This window comes from Carassius carassius, chromosome 37 (genome assembly GCF_963082965.1).
Source record: "Carassius carassius chromosome 37, fCarCar2.1, whole genome shotgun sequence".
NCBI lineage: Eukaryota > Metazoa > Chordata > Actinopteri > Cypriniformes > Cyprinidae > Carassius > Carassius carassius.
The window spans coordinates 8,357,168-8,374,268 of record NC_081791.1 but is presented as its reverse complement, the minus strand read 5'-3'; the positions used below and the strand labels follow the sequence as shown (position 1 = coordinate 8,374,268).

The window sequence follows — 17,101 nt, the reverse complement described above, 5'->3', positions numbered from 1 at the left end:
GCTGGTGCAGTAGGTCCTGGGTTCCTTCTGGTGCACAACAATGCTCAGCATCATGTGGCGAGAGTGTGAGTTCTAGAACATCCTGTGCCGCTTGTATTTTAGGATTTAGACATTACCCACTGATCATGAGACATTGCTTGATATGTCACTTCTGTTTTGTCCAATCTTACACTTCTGTTAGACTATATATATATATATATATATATATATATATATATATATATATATATATATATATATATATATATATATATATATATATATATATATATATGTATCCCTAGATAATAAAGCTTGAACCTTGAGTGAACTGCACAACTTGTGTCTGTGTCATTCTCCATCCTGGGTACCCATCTCCTAAGCTCCATAGCCCAACCAGATCAGATCTCCGCAATTACTTTAATGCTTTTATTTTAACAGAGAGTATGCAGGCAGTTCGTGAAGGATGAAGGAACTAATGCCATTGAATGGCCCCCATGCTCACCTGACCTAATCTAATAGAACACCTTTAGGGCATTATGTCTTGGTCCATCCAACACTGCCAGGTTTCACCTCAGATGCCATGGTACAGATCTGGGAGGAAATACCCCAGGACACCATCCGTCATCTCATTAGGAGCATGCCCTGACATTTTCAGGCATGCATACAAGCACATGTGAGCCATACAAATTACTGAGTTCCATTTTGAGTTGCTGCAATAAAATTTCAGCAAAATGGACTAGCCTGCTGCATAATTTTTTTCACTTAAAATTTTTGGGGTGTATTTGTATTCAGCCCTCTATAGGTTGATCATTTTTATTTCCTTCAAACTACAGTATGTGGCATTCTTTCATTCCTAACATGTCGCCCAGTCCAAATCAGTGTAGATATCCAGCATGATATTTTTCAAAGTGTTCCTTAAATTTGTTTGAGCAGTGTGTATATTTATATTGTCTATGGAAGGCGCAGGACCATAAAATGTTCATCTAATCATTTTCCTTGGTCCGAGGTCTATGTTACGATGTCCTACCTGCCTGTCAACGTATGTATTTGCAAACCTCTGCACACTCTGTTCACACAGACATGATACGTCATCAGTGCGTTCCATTAAGCGAGAATGTGAAGGCTTTATTATTGCAGTATTATGCACTTTGTACTTTTTTTTTTCTCACAGATAACTGAGACATGAGGTAATCTGACAGAATTGCATTCAACACTCCACCAACGTCATCTTTCATTGTTTTGCAGTTTAGCCTCCTGGTCCTGGTCCGCCTCATGTGTGTTTTGGAGGAGACATGGCTTTGGAGAGTGATTATGCAAAGGGGTGGGATTTTATGCTTTCAAAGCTAGCTTGTTATTGCTAGACTCTCCGAAAATGCCTTTCCCACCTTTAATGAAGACAGTTTGAAAGTCATTGGGGTTCAAAACTACATTAGACCCCAAAGACTATATGAACTATATAGCCTGTATGGACAAAATTGGTTTGTATATGCCAATACAATATTTGTTTCTATAAAGCCTGTATGGACATTTTTAATTGATATCAAAATATATTTTATGTTCCAGAGAAGAGGAAAGTCATACATGTCAGAAACAACATGACATGAGTGTGAAATGAAAACAGAAGAATTTTCATATTATTTAGGGTGAACTGTTTCTTTAACATGTCAGCTTATCATTTTAAACTTGTTAAGTGCACTGCCATGGTTATATCCTAAATGAAATGGCCAAAAGATGTAGTTATGGACACCTTACCTTCAACTCGCACATGTAGAGTCTCACTGTTCACTGAGAAGCCTCCTCTCTGTGCTTTGCAGTGATAGTCACCAGTGTGAGTGTGAGATACTGAGCTGATGGTCAATTCTGCATTTTTGATAAGAGGAGTTGAGCCTTTATACCACTGGTATTCCCAGCCAACTCCTGACATATTACAATTAAGCTGGACTTGTTCCTCAGTGTAGAACAACTCAAACCACTGATGTTTTGTGATGGTTGGCTTTGGGGTTATGTCTAGAAGCAACAGAGGTAAAATTAGAAACAGCTGACCACCTTCAAACAATAACTGTCTTGAGTTGCTTGTGCTTGTTGTTCTAGATCTGCTGCTAAATGAACTGAGTTCAACATAAAGCTGCAAACACTGACCGTTTCCATGCTCCAATCACAAACAATAAAGAAGCTAAACCAGCTTTAGGAACTATTTGCATCTATGTGTTTGTTTTACATAATCATCTTTTAAAATGTATGTATTAAAATGAACATTAAAAAAAATGTGTACAACTGACATGCTATTGCTATTGTTTTGGTTGCTGCTAAAACATATACCGTATAAGAAAATTAATCCTGGAACTTGTGATTATTGTAAGGGTTATTCAATGATTGAATAAAAAAACGTATTAAAAAAAATAAATAAATACAAATAAATAGGCAATCATTTTATTTTATTGACAAAATATTTTAGTTTGTGTTGTATATTTTTTGTATTAGATTAGATAACATTTTAATCTGTCATATGCTCATGTTACAATGTACCCCACCTAAGGGGCATGTTGTCACATTTCACTTCCATTGTTGAGGGTAAATAAAGAAAAAATCATATTTTCAAAAGTAGTTTTACCATGAACATGAAGTTGCAGAGCTTCAGCTTCTCCTGTAGTCACTGGCGTTCTCGTCTGATGTTTTCCTCTGCATGTGTACTGTCCAGCATGATCCGCTTTAACTGAGCTGATGGAGAGTGTGTTTCCAGAAGAGTGAAGTGGATCTCCGTTTCTAAACCATTCATAGCTCCATTTATCTGAATCTTCTGTTACTGAACATTTCAGAGTCAGTTTTTCAGTCGGATAAAATGTTTTCCATTGAGACACGATTGACAGTTCTGGTTTAGGTGGCTCTGCACAGATAAACAGCATAACAGAAATAAACATCTTTCTTCGTCTCCATCATTTTTCCTGGACATGATAAAAAATGCATCAAAATATTACCTATTATTGTCAGTTTTGTTGACTTTGATGATGTCTTCTCTCCCCTTCTTACTTGGCAAGTGTATTCTCCGTTTCGAGAGAGTGTAGCAGATTGAATTGTGTAAACTGGATTGTCGAGGTCAGTGTTTACTTGCTGTGAAGCATTTTGCCAAATATATTGCCATTTTGAAGTCTTCTCTTGAATGCTACAAGTGAGTTTGACTTGTTCTCCAGTGTAGATATCGGTGTATGATGGATCTTGCTTCAGAATGATTGTTGGCTGTGGTCCTTTAAAATTATGTTTGTAATTAATGACAAAGACAATTATATTTATGCAAATATTATGATTTCAATAGAAACACCAAGAAACATTTGCCTAAACTGAGGCTGGTAATAAACAGCACCAAAACTCAATCTTAAATAATTATAAAATACATAATATTAAAGTTAGGTTGCCTTAACTACTATATTAAATTGATAATTTGGTACAATGCACTTATTGTGAACACGTTTTTATGGTAATTAATAAATTGAGTTATTTTGGGGGGGCTTTCATGCCTTTTTTATCTGGATAGGACAGTAAAGTGATGACAGGAAACATTTGGTGGAGAGAGGGGTGCAGGATCGTCAAAGGACCCTTATACCTTTACTCAACCTTAAACCTACTCATACCACCAAATCTGTCCATAACTTTACCCCTGGCCCACCTCAAAAACAGCAAAAGTTTTTTTTGCAATGCAGGAACACAGTACACTTAGAAATAAAGGTTCTTTATTTGCATCAGTGGTCCTACTGTATAAAGAACCTTGAACATCCTTTCAGAAAAGGTTCTGTGGGTTTTTAGTTCTTATATGACATCACTGCAAAAACTCCCTTTTGGAACCTTTATTTTTAAAGCGAGTTAAGGCCACTTAATATGAAGTGAAACTGAAACTCTTAAATTAGCATTAATCTTCTAAACATCCCAAATCCAATGAACTGTTTTCTGAAATTATTATGTAACACATTATGATATCCATGACATGCTGCTTTTAGCTACAGTGAAAACAGATTCTTACCATGGACTGTTAACGAATGCGGTGGGCTTTTTGTAGTCATCACCTTTCTGTCCTGCAGCTCAGCTTGACACTCATACACTCCGTGATGACTGGACTGAACCGAGAGTGTGAGAGTGTTTGTTCCATCACTCGAGACAATCTTGTTCTGATCCCTGAACCACATATAATTCCAGCTTTTTGAATCTTGTATGACACACTGCAAAGAGACTTTTTCACCATGAAACGCTTCGGTCCATTCAGACTGGATTTGTGGTTTAGGTGGATCTGTAGGAAAAGAGGAAAAAGGAGTTTGAATGAGGTCTGATCGATAAAAAAGAGCCTAATATTATAATGTTGACGCATTACCTGGCAACTTTAAAGAGGCACTGTAAACTCAATGCATCATGGAAATGATTATAAAGAAGTAAATTATGAACTCACCTTGAACTCGCACTTGTAGAGTCTCACTGTTCACTGAGAAGTCTCCTCTCTGTGCTTTGCAGCGATAGTCACCAGTGTCAGTGACAGATACTGAGTCGATGGTCAATTCTGGATTTGTAATCTGAAGTTTTTCATTTTTATACCAGTGGTATTCCCAACCAACTCCTGGCATATTACAATTAAACTGGACTCGCTCCTTAATGTAGAAGGGTTCAAACCACTGATGTTTTGTGATAGTTGGCTTTGGAGTGGTATCTAAGATTCACAGAGTTAAAAATCAGAAAGAGTGACCCACCTTCAAACAAAAACTGCCTTGAATTGCATGTGCATTTTGTTCTTTATTAAACATGACTAAATTAACTGACTCATGCTGCTAATAGTGTCTGTCTGCTGTCAAGAAGAGTACTCTTTACTTTTTCTTTCATATGAATCACACTGTGACGAGTGGGGCGGGGCCGAGGGACATGGGAGCGAGGCCGGGGGAGTGATTGGAGATGAACTACACCTGTTCGTCCCACCGGTCTCGAGGCCCATGGAGGAGATGGAAGGATATAAAACTGGAGCGACGACAGTGAAGGACGAGAGAGGACCAGGCCTGGGCTTTTAGTTGTGTTTTGGTTTTTATTTTATGCGCACCAGTCGTCCGTGAGGGGCTGGTGCGCTGTTTTGTGTTTATTTTGTTATTAAAATGTTTTTGATTGTCCGCCGGTTCCCGCCTCCTTCTTCCGGATGAATATGAAGGTTGATATCGTTACAGTGGTGCCGAAGCCCGGGAGAAGGAGGGACGCGCTGCTGAAGATCCCTCGCCGCTGTGGTGAATCCGCGGTGCCATCGAGCTGGCGAGGAGTGTGCCGCCATGGACACTCGAGGCGGTGGGCTGGAGCGAGTTGCCGGGGACGGGCGAGCTCGCTACCGGCCGCCCACGATGTGGAGAGACGGCTGCCGTCCGTGAGGGAGCGGAGGAGTCGGCGCCGTTCGCCAGGTGGCCGGAGCCTGCTGCCTCCGCCGGAACGGGGAGGAGCAGGGAACGGGGGACTCCTGCCGGCTGCCCAAAACCGGAGGAGCCGTCGCCGTCCACCGGGCGGCGGAGGAGTGTCGTGCCGTCCGCCGAGGGCCGTCCAGTGCCACCGCCAGGCACCGCGGAGGAGATCACCCAGCTGGTGGAGGGCCGAGCAGCGGTGCGTCTGGGAACCGGAATTTTTTTTTTTTTTTTTTTTTTTCCTCTCTCCCCTCTCTCGTCTCTGTCGCTCCTCCTTCCATCTCCTTTTCTCTCGCCTCGCCTGTCCTACCCCCAGGTTCCCGCAGGTCCCCGGGAGCGGCCCCCCCCGGAGGGAGGGGGGGGAGTAGAGCGCAGTCTCGGGAGTACCCCCCCGGCCTGCGAGGGGCGATGGGGGTATGTGACGAGTGGGGCGGGGCCGAGGGACATGGGAGCGAGGCCGGGGGAGTGATTGGAGATGAACTACACCTGTTCGTCCCACCGGTCTCGAGGCCCATGGAGGAGATGGAAGGATATAAAACTGGAGCGACGACAGTGAAGGACGAGAGAGGACCAGGCCTGGGCTTTTAGTTGTGTTTTGGTTTTTATTTTATGCGCACCAGTCGTCCGTGAGGGGCTGGTGCGCTGTTTTGTGTTTATTTTGTTATTAAAATGTTTTTGATTGTCCGCCGGTTCCCGCCTCCTTCTTCCGGATGAATATGAAGGTTGATATCGTTACACACACAGTATCTCATGTTTTCAAAAGTAATTACAAAAATTCAGCAGTTTCTTCACTGAACTATTCTGGGTGCTTGTCACTTTTGTTGATATGTATTAATCATGCAGTAGAATATCAAAAGTAGTTTTACCATGAACATGAAGTTGCAGAGCTTCAGCTTCTCCTGTAGTCACTGGCGTTCTCGTCTGATGTTTTCCTCTGCATGTGTACTGTCCAGCATGATCCGCTTTAACTGAGCTGATGGAGAGTGTGTTTCCAGAAGAGTGAAGTGGATCTCCGTTTCTAAACCATTCATAGCTCCATTTATCTGAATCTTCTGTTACTGAACATTTCAGAGTCAGTTTTTCAGTCGGGTAAAATGTTTTCCATTGAGGGATGATTGACAGTTCTGGTTTAGGTGGCTCTGCACAGATAAACAGCATAACAGAAATAAACATCTTTCTTCGTCTCCATCATTTTTCCTGGACATGATAAAAAATGCATCAAAATATTACCTATTATTGTCAGTTTTGTTGACTTTGATGATGTCTTCTCTCCCCTTCTTACTTGGCAAGTGTATTCTCCGTTTCGAGAGAGTGTAGCAGATTGAATTGTGTAAACTGGATTGTCGAGGTCAGTGTTTACTTGCTGTGAAGCATTTTGCCAAATATATTGCCATTTTGAAGTCTTCTCTTGAATGCTACAAGTGAGTTTGACTTGTTCTCCAGTGTAGATATCGGTGTATGATGGATCTTGCTTCAGAATGATTGTTGGCTGTGGTCCTTTAAAATTATGTTTGTAATTAATGACCAAGACAATTATATTTATGCAAATATTATGATTTCAATAGAAACACCAAGAAACATTTGCCTAAACTGAGGCTGGTAATAAACAGCACCAAAACTCAATCTTAAATAATTATAAAATACACAGTGTTAAAACTGAGGTCACACTATATATTAGGTGACCTTAACTATTACATTTTAAGTGATCATTTGGTACAAGGCACTTATTGTGTACACTTTTTACAATGTTTAAATTACTCTGTTGACCCATCTCTTATACCCTTTATTTTTAAGTTATTTTGGGGGAACTTTCATGCCTTTTTTTTCTGGATAGGACAGTAGCATGATGAGAGGAAAGCATTTGGTGGAGAGAGGGGTGCAGGATCGTCAAAGGACCCTTATACCTTTACTCAACCTTAAACCTACCCATACCCCCAAATCTGTCCATAACTTTACCCCTGGCCCACCTCAAAAACAGCAAAAGTTTTTTTTTGCAATGCAGGAACACAGTACACTTAGAAATAAAGGTTCTTTATTTGCATCAGTAGTTCTACTGTATGAAGAACCTTGATCATCCTTTCAGAAAACCCTCAAAAAAGGTTCTGTGGGTTTTTAGTTCTTATATGACATCACTGCAAAAACTCCCTTTTGCAACTATTATTTTTAGCTACAGTGAAAACAGATTCTTACCATGGACTGTTAACGAATGCGGTGGGCTTTTTGTAGTCATCACCTTTCTGTTCTGCAGCTCAGCTTGACACTCATACACTCCGTGATGACTGGACTGAACCGAGAGTGTGAGAGTGTTTGTTCCATCACTCGAGACAATCTTGTTCTGATCCCTGAACCACATATAATTCCAGCTTTTTGAATCTTGTATGACACACTGCAAAGAGACTTTTTCACCATGAAACGCTTCGGTCCATTCAGACTGGATTTGTGGTTTAGGTGGATCTGAAGGAAAAGAGGAAAAAGGAGTTTGAATGAGGTCTGATCGATAAAAAAGAGCCTAATATTATAATGTTGACGCATTACCTGGCAACTTTAAAGAGGCACTGTAAACTCAATGCATCATGGAAATGATTATAAAGAAGTAAATTATGAACTCACCTTGAACTCGCACTTGTAGAGTCTCACTGTTCACTGAGAAGTCTCCTCTCTGTGCTTTGCAGCGATAGTCACCAGTGTGAGTGACAGATACTGAGTCGATGGTCAATTCTGGATTTGTAATCTGAAGTTTTTCATTTTTATACCAGTGGTATTCCCAACCAACTCCTGGCATATTACAATTAAGCTGGACTCGCTCCTTAATGTAGAAGGGTTCAAACCACTGATGTTTTGTGATGGTTGGCTTTGGGGTTATGTCTAGAAGCAACAGAGGTAAAATTAGAAACAGCTGACCACCTTCAAACAATAACTGTCTTGAGTTAGCTACAGTGAAAACAGATTCTTACCATGGACTGTTAACGAATGCGGTGGGCTTTTTGTAGTCATCACCTTTCTGTCCTGCAGCTCAGCTTGACACTCATACACTCCGTGATGACTGGACTGAACCGAGAGTGTGAGAGTGTTTGTTCCATCACTCGAGATAATCTTGTTCTGGTCCCTGAACCACATATAATTCCAGCTTTTTGAATCATGAATGATACACTGCAAAGAGACTTTTTCACCATGAAACGCTTCGGTCCATTCAGACTGGATTTGTGGTTTAGGTGGATCTGAAGAAAGAGATGAAAATGAACCAAACTGTGTTCAAACAGATAATACATATCCTCATACTAACACTAAGCCTATATGTACACTACTGTTAAAAAGTTTGTGGTCAGTAATAATTATTTTATTTTATATATTTTATGAAGAAACTAATACTTGAATGATGCATTCAGTGGAACAAAAATGAGTCTATATTGATAATAATGAATGATTATTGATCACCAAATTAGGATATTATACTGATTTCTGAAGGATCATGTGACACTGAGGACTTGAGAAATGATGCTCAAAATTCAGCTTTGCCATCAGAGAAATAAGTTAGCCTAAAAATATTAATTTTCAATATTCAATAGAAAAATAAATGTTGCCTCTGTAAACATTAGAGACTTCTTTCAAAAACATAAAAAAGCATACTGACCCAAAATTTAGAATCTCGTAGTGTATATTCAAATGTATTTATTTATTTTTGTCAAATGTAGATTAATGTGTTTTTCAACAACAAAAGCTGATGTTTGGTACTGCTCCAACAACTTCAATAGAATTATTTTAATTGTTGAAATTACCTCTGGCATTCAATTGTAATGTATTACTCTGTTGAGTAGTGACTTGTCTGTCAGAGAGTTTTCCTCTACAATAATATTTTCCGGAGTCATTGTGATTTACAGTGATTGCAAAGATATTTTTGTTTTCTGATGTCAAGCTCTCATTTCTCATCCACTGGAAGGTCCATCCTGAAGAACCTCCTTTAATTTCACACTGCAGATCCACTTTTTAATTTACAATTACACACTGACCTTTCAACCTACTTACATACCAGAATCAGTGCTGGGATGAGAGAGAAATTTAAAGATACAAATTTATATATCTAAATAAACATTTGTGATATTCATTTACCTTCTAGAGTTAAAGTGTAACCATCACTTCTTTTTACCATAGCTCCTTTTTTGGCTTCGCATTCATAGTTCCCACTGCTTTTCACAGTGATGCTGGGCTGATTTTCACCAAATTCTTGTGAGTCCTTGTACCAGACATACTGTATCTCCGGTGGTTCTCCAGGGACATTACAGTGCAGAGTGACTGTCTCTGTGTTGTACAGCACCTTATGAGCTAGATTCAGAGTTATACTGGGCTTGGCAATCTGAACTGGAGGTTCTAGAGGATGAATAATTCTCAGGTTAGAGAGGCTCAATAGACAATTCTTAACTTGAAAATAAAACCATTCAAATAGTCATTAACCCTTGTGTCGTGTTCATATTTTTGTTACTCAGCCAGTGCTCATGGGTCTGGGAGACCTGCTGCATTTTCTTTATTTTAATTCAACACAGTTTAAAAAATGTATGTTAAAAAACTCAACATATGTTTACTTCATCCCAATTACAAGCAATATAAACAGTATTTATGGTTGATATCTGCCCTTTTCCTTGGATCACATTTATGCATTAAAGTGCTACAAGCTTGTACAGGAATGGCAGTGTCAGGGCTGCATTACTGTGAGCGAGGAGACGAGGGATAAACTCTAACAGCAGTCTTTAATCATCCAACACAGGGCAAGCAGGAAAACACATGTAGCACATCCAACAGACAAAATGACGTTAGTCATCGAACAAAAACCAAGGCACAGAACACTCTTTAAATACATGACTAGACGAGGGTCTCAATGAGAAACACCTGGAATCAGTGAAACACAATATAGGAACCAGAACAGGAAGGAAACCGAATATGGGCATGTAACACGGAAAACTAGCTCAGAGAAGCACATGGGAAGTAAAACATAAGACACACACAGTCCATGGGCGTAACAGTCAGGGACACAAACAACAGAGTCTCTATCTATCTCTTACACACACACGCACACATAAACACACACACACACACGCTTGTTTTTGTGAAAAGTGGGTTCATCCCATAGGCGTAATGGTTTTTGTACTGTACAGACTGTATATTCTATCGCCCTTCACCAACCCTACACCTAACCCTAACCCTCACTGGAAACTTTGTGCATCTTTACTTTCTCAAAAAAAAAAAAAACTCATTCTGTATGATTTATAAGCGTTTTGAAAAATGGGGACATGGGTTATGTCCTCATAAGTCACCCTCTCCTTGTAATACCTGTGTCATACCCATGTCATTATACAGAGTTGTGTCCTGATATGTCACAAAAACAAGAGCACATAAACACAAAAACACATACCCGTGTGTGGGATCGGGTGGGTGTACGAGTGGTCATTGAAAATTTGTTCTGATATATGTTCTTCACAGAAAATGAGCCAAGGGCAATGAGTATGAGTTTGGAAAAATATTATTCATCATATCATTTTTCTTTTGACAAAAATGTTAAATGGGTCCCCGAACACAATACAAGGGTTAAGAGTTAACATTCAAACCAAAAGCCAGTATAAAAACTTGATTCTCACCAGTAGTGCTTTCTTGAGATGTAACTAGCACACACACTGCCACTATAAATTAACACAAAGGTTCAGAGATCTCAATGTGAAAAGGCATTATAGTGATAGTATAGTTTTAGTTTTTCTGATTTCCATTGTATTAATAATTAAAATACCAAATACGGCATCCTACCTGTCAAAAGGAAGATTTTAAACCATTCCATTTGCAGTTGTAGTCAAAGCAGAGCCGGCAGTGAAGAAAGACCTTGCATGAGTAAGAAAACTTCCTGTTATAACCACTTATAATGAAAACTGACAGGAAACCATGATGTCGCGTCTACTTCAATTCAACCTACAAAACTGAATAAACCTACAGCGCTGTGTTTCTGTGTGAGAAGTGCAGAATTATTATTTAACAAAATAATGTAACATCATGTTACCAAAATTTGTAGGTACATGAGTGTTTAAAAACATTAGAAGTTTTATTTTTAATTTTTTATTGTTCTACTTTCTGTTTGAAGTGTTGTGGGTGGTTTCAATGCATCTTTGTTTCAAAAAATGTTGATGAATGCAAAATTTTATGTCAACTACTTTGTTCCTCCAGTCTTGTTGAGTCAGTAGCCCTTTTGGATCGTGACAGCCATTCGAAAACATGAGAAATTATGTGAATTTATGAAACACCCACTTTTCTTTTGAACCAGAGGATATCAACAATAGATAGAAGTAAATGTCTTGAGGAAAGATTATTAAGATTGTTGTCACATATTTTTTTAAATATTAATGATGGACTGAAGTATACTGCAGCTGAAGAAGGCTTTTGTCTTTCTCTTTACAGTGCACTTTAATCACATTTCAGTTTGAAACCAAAAAGTTTTCATCAGATGTTTTTATATCTCACAGTTTCTAACAGTTAAAGGTGGAAAGCCATTTTTTTCTTTTAAGCCTCCCGATCTGATGTGTGGTGAACCAACATCCTGTGAGCAGAGGCTTTAAACAATCATGCTAAAGGTGGGGCTGCAACAAATGCAAACCATTTGCTCAAAAAACAGCACAGAAGTGATGTCAAGAATATTCACACATTTAAAAGGTTGAGATATGAAAACCCATGGCTGGGAACAACAGTACTTTACAGTGTATTGCTGTTCTTTGCAAGACTTTTGATGTCAGACTTTAACTAAAAATAACAGGTGTGTACTTGCAAGTACGATATCAGAGACTTTTTTGTTATACTCTGGTAAAGAAATACGTAGTAGACTGTCATCACTCAATGGCTGGATGTCGAAGTTGTGCCAGCAGTATATCACACAGGCAATGATACCATTCACACATCAGTTTCAAATTACCGGTAAATTCTGTGACATCATTAACCAGAAACTACCTCTAAACGGTTGTTCCCTCAAGAGCAACACGAGTAATTTTATTTTATTTTTTTAATCTGACATCCTTTTCCCGATTAGTTCCTGGAATAAGCGTTTTCCTACTTACCACCCTAACTCTGGAACAAACCTCCTAGCATTGATTGGAAGGCATACATACTATGTCAGTTTAAGCAACAGCCATGACTGTCAGTGGAGACCATGGCAACTAGACAAGCCACTGTGAAAACCTCATCAACATGATAGCCATCAGCACAGACCCTCAGTGACTACGAGAACCAGTCCTCTGTTGTTTTTGTCATATTAAAAAGATCATTTTTGTAAGGCTTCTAATTGATATAAGTTTTTTAAAGTTAAAGTTAATAAATTATCTGTAGTCAGTACAACACATTATTTTTTATCTTATTTATCATGATTAATCTTTCACAGATGTGAGTCATGGGGAATATTAGGGGTACTGATTCTGTATTAAACCTTATTATGACCAGAGCTAATGCATCACCATTGTTAATCAAGAGAAAATAGTAATAGTTTAGCGCATATATGACATTCCACAATATCAGCAAAAGCTGAATAGCACACTATTAGTAGTCTATGACTAATGGTACATATGGTCATCAGTGTTCTTAGTAAATGGTTTCATCGGTAGTATACTCTATTTGATGAGAACATCAGTGAAAGCTTGTTCAAAAATCTGTTTAAAAACTTTGGTGGGCAGATAAGACAACATATTACATATTCAAACTTGTCCATGCTACTGTTTCGTCTATTGAGGTGGTCATAAGATGTTACTAAAAATAACATTATTTTGTGTAATGAAATGTGTTTCTGCAGTTTAAGATAAAAAAAAACATTATTTTCCACATACTGTACATTATTGTTTCTCCTCTATGCCCCGCCTTCTGAAATGTGTTGTTTTTTTACAAAGTTCATCGTTCTGAAAAGCAATGTGTGCTCTGATTGGCCAACTATGCAATGCATTGTGATTGGACGATTGCCTCAAGAATGTTATGCCCCTCACCATACTGTGATGACGTGTGTCCCAGCATGACAAGAAAATAAAAATAAAAACAAACAAGGCATTTGTTGCATCCAGTGGGGAAATAAGTTATTATGACTTAAGCCACGTTTCCACCACAAGAAATTTACCCAGAAACTAGGGACTTTGGGCTGGTACTCAGTGTGTTTACACCGCAGGAACCAGGAACTAAATGCCCCTCAGAAAGTCCCTGTAGGCGAGGTGGTACTTTTTCAAAGTTCCGGAACTTTCAGGGGCGGGATTTGGGCGCTAAACATCCTGATTGGTTGAGTTCACGCAGCATTGTTCAATTCAATTCAATTCAAGTTTATTTGTATAGCGCTTTTTACAATACAAATCGTTACAAAGCAACTTTAAAGAAAATTATGTTTCTACAATATTTAGTAGTAGCTAGTAGTTTGTGCACGTTTGACAGGATTTTATAAAAAATAAAAAATAATAATAATAATACAAGACGTAGTCAGCTAGACGATGAACTATCAATATTATTAATTAATAGTTATTATATGATGCAGTCAAACATGTAGCAATAACTTTTAGTTCTGTTTGTTGATTCAGGGTTAGCATCATCTGGGGTCCTCTGAGGGTCAGCATCATCTCTTCTCAGGTGTTCTGGATCCAGACTGGAGCTTGTGTAAATCCTAGTTACCACGGGATGTAAATCCCGTGGCAAAACATAGAAACAAAATAGAGACATCATTAGCATAGCTGCTGATCCAACAAAGTAAAATTAGTTTAACCCAAGCTAATGAATAAAAATGCACATTTGATCAGATGCAACTACAATTTAAAAGATACATTATTCGAATGCTTGGCGAAAGAGATGCGTTTTTAATCTAGATTTAAACAGAGAGAGTGTGTCTGAACCCCGAACATTATCAGGAAGGCTATTCCAGAGATTGGGAGCCAAATGTGAGAAAGCTCTACCTCCTTTAGTGGATTTTGCTATCCTAGGAACTACCAAAAGTCCAGCGTTTTGTGACCTTAGGGTGCGTGATGGGTTGTAGCGTGGTAGAAGGCTAGTTAAGTACGCAGGAGCTAAACCATTTAGGGCCTTATAGGTAAGTAATGATAATTTGTAACTGATACGGAACTTAATAGGTAACCAGTGCAGAGACTGTAAAATTGGGGTAATATGATCATATTTTCTTGACCTCGTAAGGACTCTAGCTGCTGCATTTTGGACGACCTGTAGCTTGTTTATTGACGAAGCAGGACAACCACCTAGAAGTGCATTACAATAGTCCAGTCTAGAGGTCATGAATGCATGAACTAGCTTTTCTGCATCAGAAACAGATAACATGTTTCGTAGCTTGGCAATGTTTCTAAGATGGAAGAATGCAGTTTTTGTAACATTGGAAATATGATTTTCAAAAGACAAATTGCTGTCTAATATAACACCCAGATTTCTGACTGTAGAGGAAGTAACAGTACATCTGTCTAGTTGCAGATTGTAATCTACAAGATTCTGTGTAGTGTTTTTTGGTCCAATAATTAATATCTCTGTCTTATCCGAATTTAATTGGAGAAAATTATTTGTCATTCAATCTTTTACATTTTTAACACACTCTGTTAGCTTAGATAATTGGGAAGGTTCATTTGGTCTCGTTGAGATATATAGCCGAGTATCATCAGCATAACAGTGGAAGCTAATTCCGTATTTTCTAATAATATTACCAAGGGGCAACATGTATATTGAAAATAGAAGGGGACCTAAGACGGATCCTTGTGGCACTCCATATTTTACTGATGATAAATGAGATGACACCCCATTTAAGTAAACAAAATGGTAGCGATCGGACAGGTAGGATCTAAACCATCTTAGAGCCTGCCCTTGAATACCTGTATAGTTTTGTAATTGATCTATGAGTATGTCATGATCTATGGTGTCGAACGCAGCACTAAGATCAAGTAAAACTAGAAATGAGATGCAGCCTTGATCTGACGCAAGAAGCAGGTAATTTGTAATTTTAACAAGTGCAGTTTCTGTGCTATGGTGGGGCCTGAAACCTGACTGAAATTCTTCATACAGATCATTTTTATGCAGGAAGGTGCTCAATTGAGCAGACACAACTTTTTCTAAAATTTTAGACATAAATGGAAGATTTGAAATAGGCCTATAATTTGCCAGTACACTAGGATCTAGTTTTGGTTTCTTAATAAGAGGCTTGATAACCGCCAGCTTGAATGGTTTTGGGACGTGACCTAAAGATAACGACGAGTTAATGATATTGAGAAGCGGTTCTTCGGCTACAGGTAACAGCTCTTTCAGTAATTTAGTGGGTACAGGATCTAATAAACATGTTGTTGGTTTAGATACAGTGATAAGTTTATTTAGCTCTTCCTGTCCTATATTTGTAAAGCACTGCAGTTTATCTTTGGGTGCGATGGATGAAACTGAAGTGTTAGACGCTGTAGAATCTACATTCGCTATTGTATTTCTAATGTTATCTATTTTATCAGTGAAGAAATTCATAAAGTCATTACTATTTAACGTTGGTGGAATATTTGAATCAGGTGGCGTCTGGTAATTTGTTAATTTAGCCACTGTGCTAAATAAAAACCTTGGATTGTTTTGGTTATTTTCAATGAGTTTGTGTATATGCTCTGCCCTAGCAGTTTTTATATACAGCATTGTGATTTCGACCACCACTCATTCTGATAATTTTCGAAATATTACTGTTACTGTGTCATGAAATGCAATTTTAAAAGTATTAAGTAAAGACAGTGACTGTTTAAAAATGTGTTTCTCCGATCTCGGAGACGGTGAGCTCCACGCGATCAGCGAGAGCTCAGTCCTCATGTATCTGCCGAGAGCAGCCTCTCCTCGGCTAAACCTTCTGATGTGTGCCGCTGGCTCTGATGTCTCTTTAGTGGTTAAACATAAAATACAATTTGTTTTGGGTAAATCTAACAGGTAATCTTTGGTCTGTATTCAATTTATCTATATGTTAAAATGACAATAAAAAAGGCAAATTGATACTGTATATTTCGTTTCATTGTAATGGCTCTATATATACACATATCCCTGAGTTCATTTCTGCAGCTGTTATTATGTTTAAATGAAAATGAAAGGAGGCAGTGGTATTTGTTATCATAATTTGTTTTATTGTAAATGTACAGTGAGGAAAATAGCAGTAGCTAAGGCGAGCTGACTGATGTTATCAAGTACGCTCCTGTTTGCAGAATTACTGGATTTGCATCATCACGGTCATCACACTCCCGAGTCGAATACGCAAATGGATGCACGTCCAAAATCATTGTACTTTGTACTGAGAAACGTGCACAAACCTACGTCACCAGACTATTTGCCTAATCTTCCCGGTACTTTAGACTGTGGTGGAAACGCAGAAAGCAACAGGTCTGGGGGGATAAAAGTTCCTGGGAAAAAAAGTTCCTGGTACAAATGTTCCGGGTAATTTAGGTGGAAATGCGGCATTACACGTCTTACATGTCTTATTAAGCATTGCATTGCGTATCACGCTGTGTAAACATAATTCAGTGTCTGCATTTGTTTGAATGATCAGTGGCAAATCCTTTATATGTGTAAACATACTTACATACTGTGAGAAGCCCCAGACTGTGGTTGCAAATAAAGATGTTTATAGTATGCATATTTGGTGTGCTGCCCAGGGAGGAAGCTCCAAGCTCGGCCTCGCTGAGCCCGAACGCTGAGCGCTCCCTCCACTGGAATTG

The 17,101-nt window shown here is 38.7% G+C and overlaps 1 protein-coding gene across 5 annotated transcripts in view; it reads right to left on the bottom strand.

The window, feature by feature from the left end:
• The window catches only part of LOC132117928 (carcinoembryonic antigen-related cell adhesion molecule 5-like), a 50,857-nt gene that overhangs the window by 4,723 nt on the left and 29,033 nt on the right, over positions 1-17,101 (bottom strand). The window contains exons 2-11 of one of the 5 annotated variants that reach the window (XM_059527297.1): positions 11,184-11,255; positions 11,021-11,062; positions 7,584-7,847; positions 6,624-6,890; positions 6,260-6,532; positions 4,415-4,669; positions 3,995-4,258; positions 2,958-3,224; positions 2,594-2,866; positions 1,735-1,989 (exon numbers count right to left, since the gene is read on the bottom strand). In XM_059527297.1, the coding sequence (XP_059383280.1) occupies positions 1,735-1,989; positions 2,594-2,866; positions 2,958-3,224; positions 3,995-4,258; positions 4,415-4,669; positions 6,260-6,532; positions 6,624-6,890; positions 7,584-7,847; positions 11,021-11,062; positions 11,184-11,214 (2,191 nt within the window). In that variant the 5' untranslated portion in view covers positions 11,215-11,255. Of the gene's footprint in view, positions 1-1,734; positions 1,990-2,593; positions 2,867-2,957; positions 3,225-3,994; positions 4,259-4,414; positions 4,670-6,259; positions 6,533-6,623; positions 6,891-7,583; positions 7,848-8,003; positions 8,259-11,020; positions 11,063-11,183; positions 11,256-17,101 lie in introns of those variants that run through there. The other 4 variants (XM_059527296.1, XM_059527298.1, XM_059527300.1 and 1 more) reach the window with 4 other exon arrangements.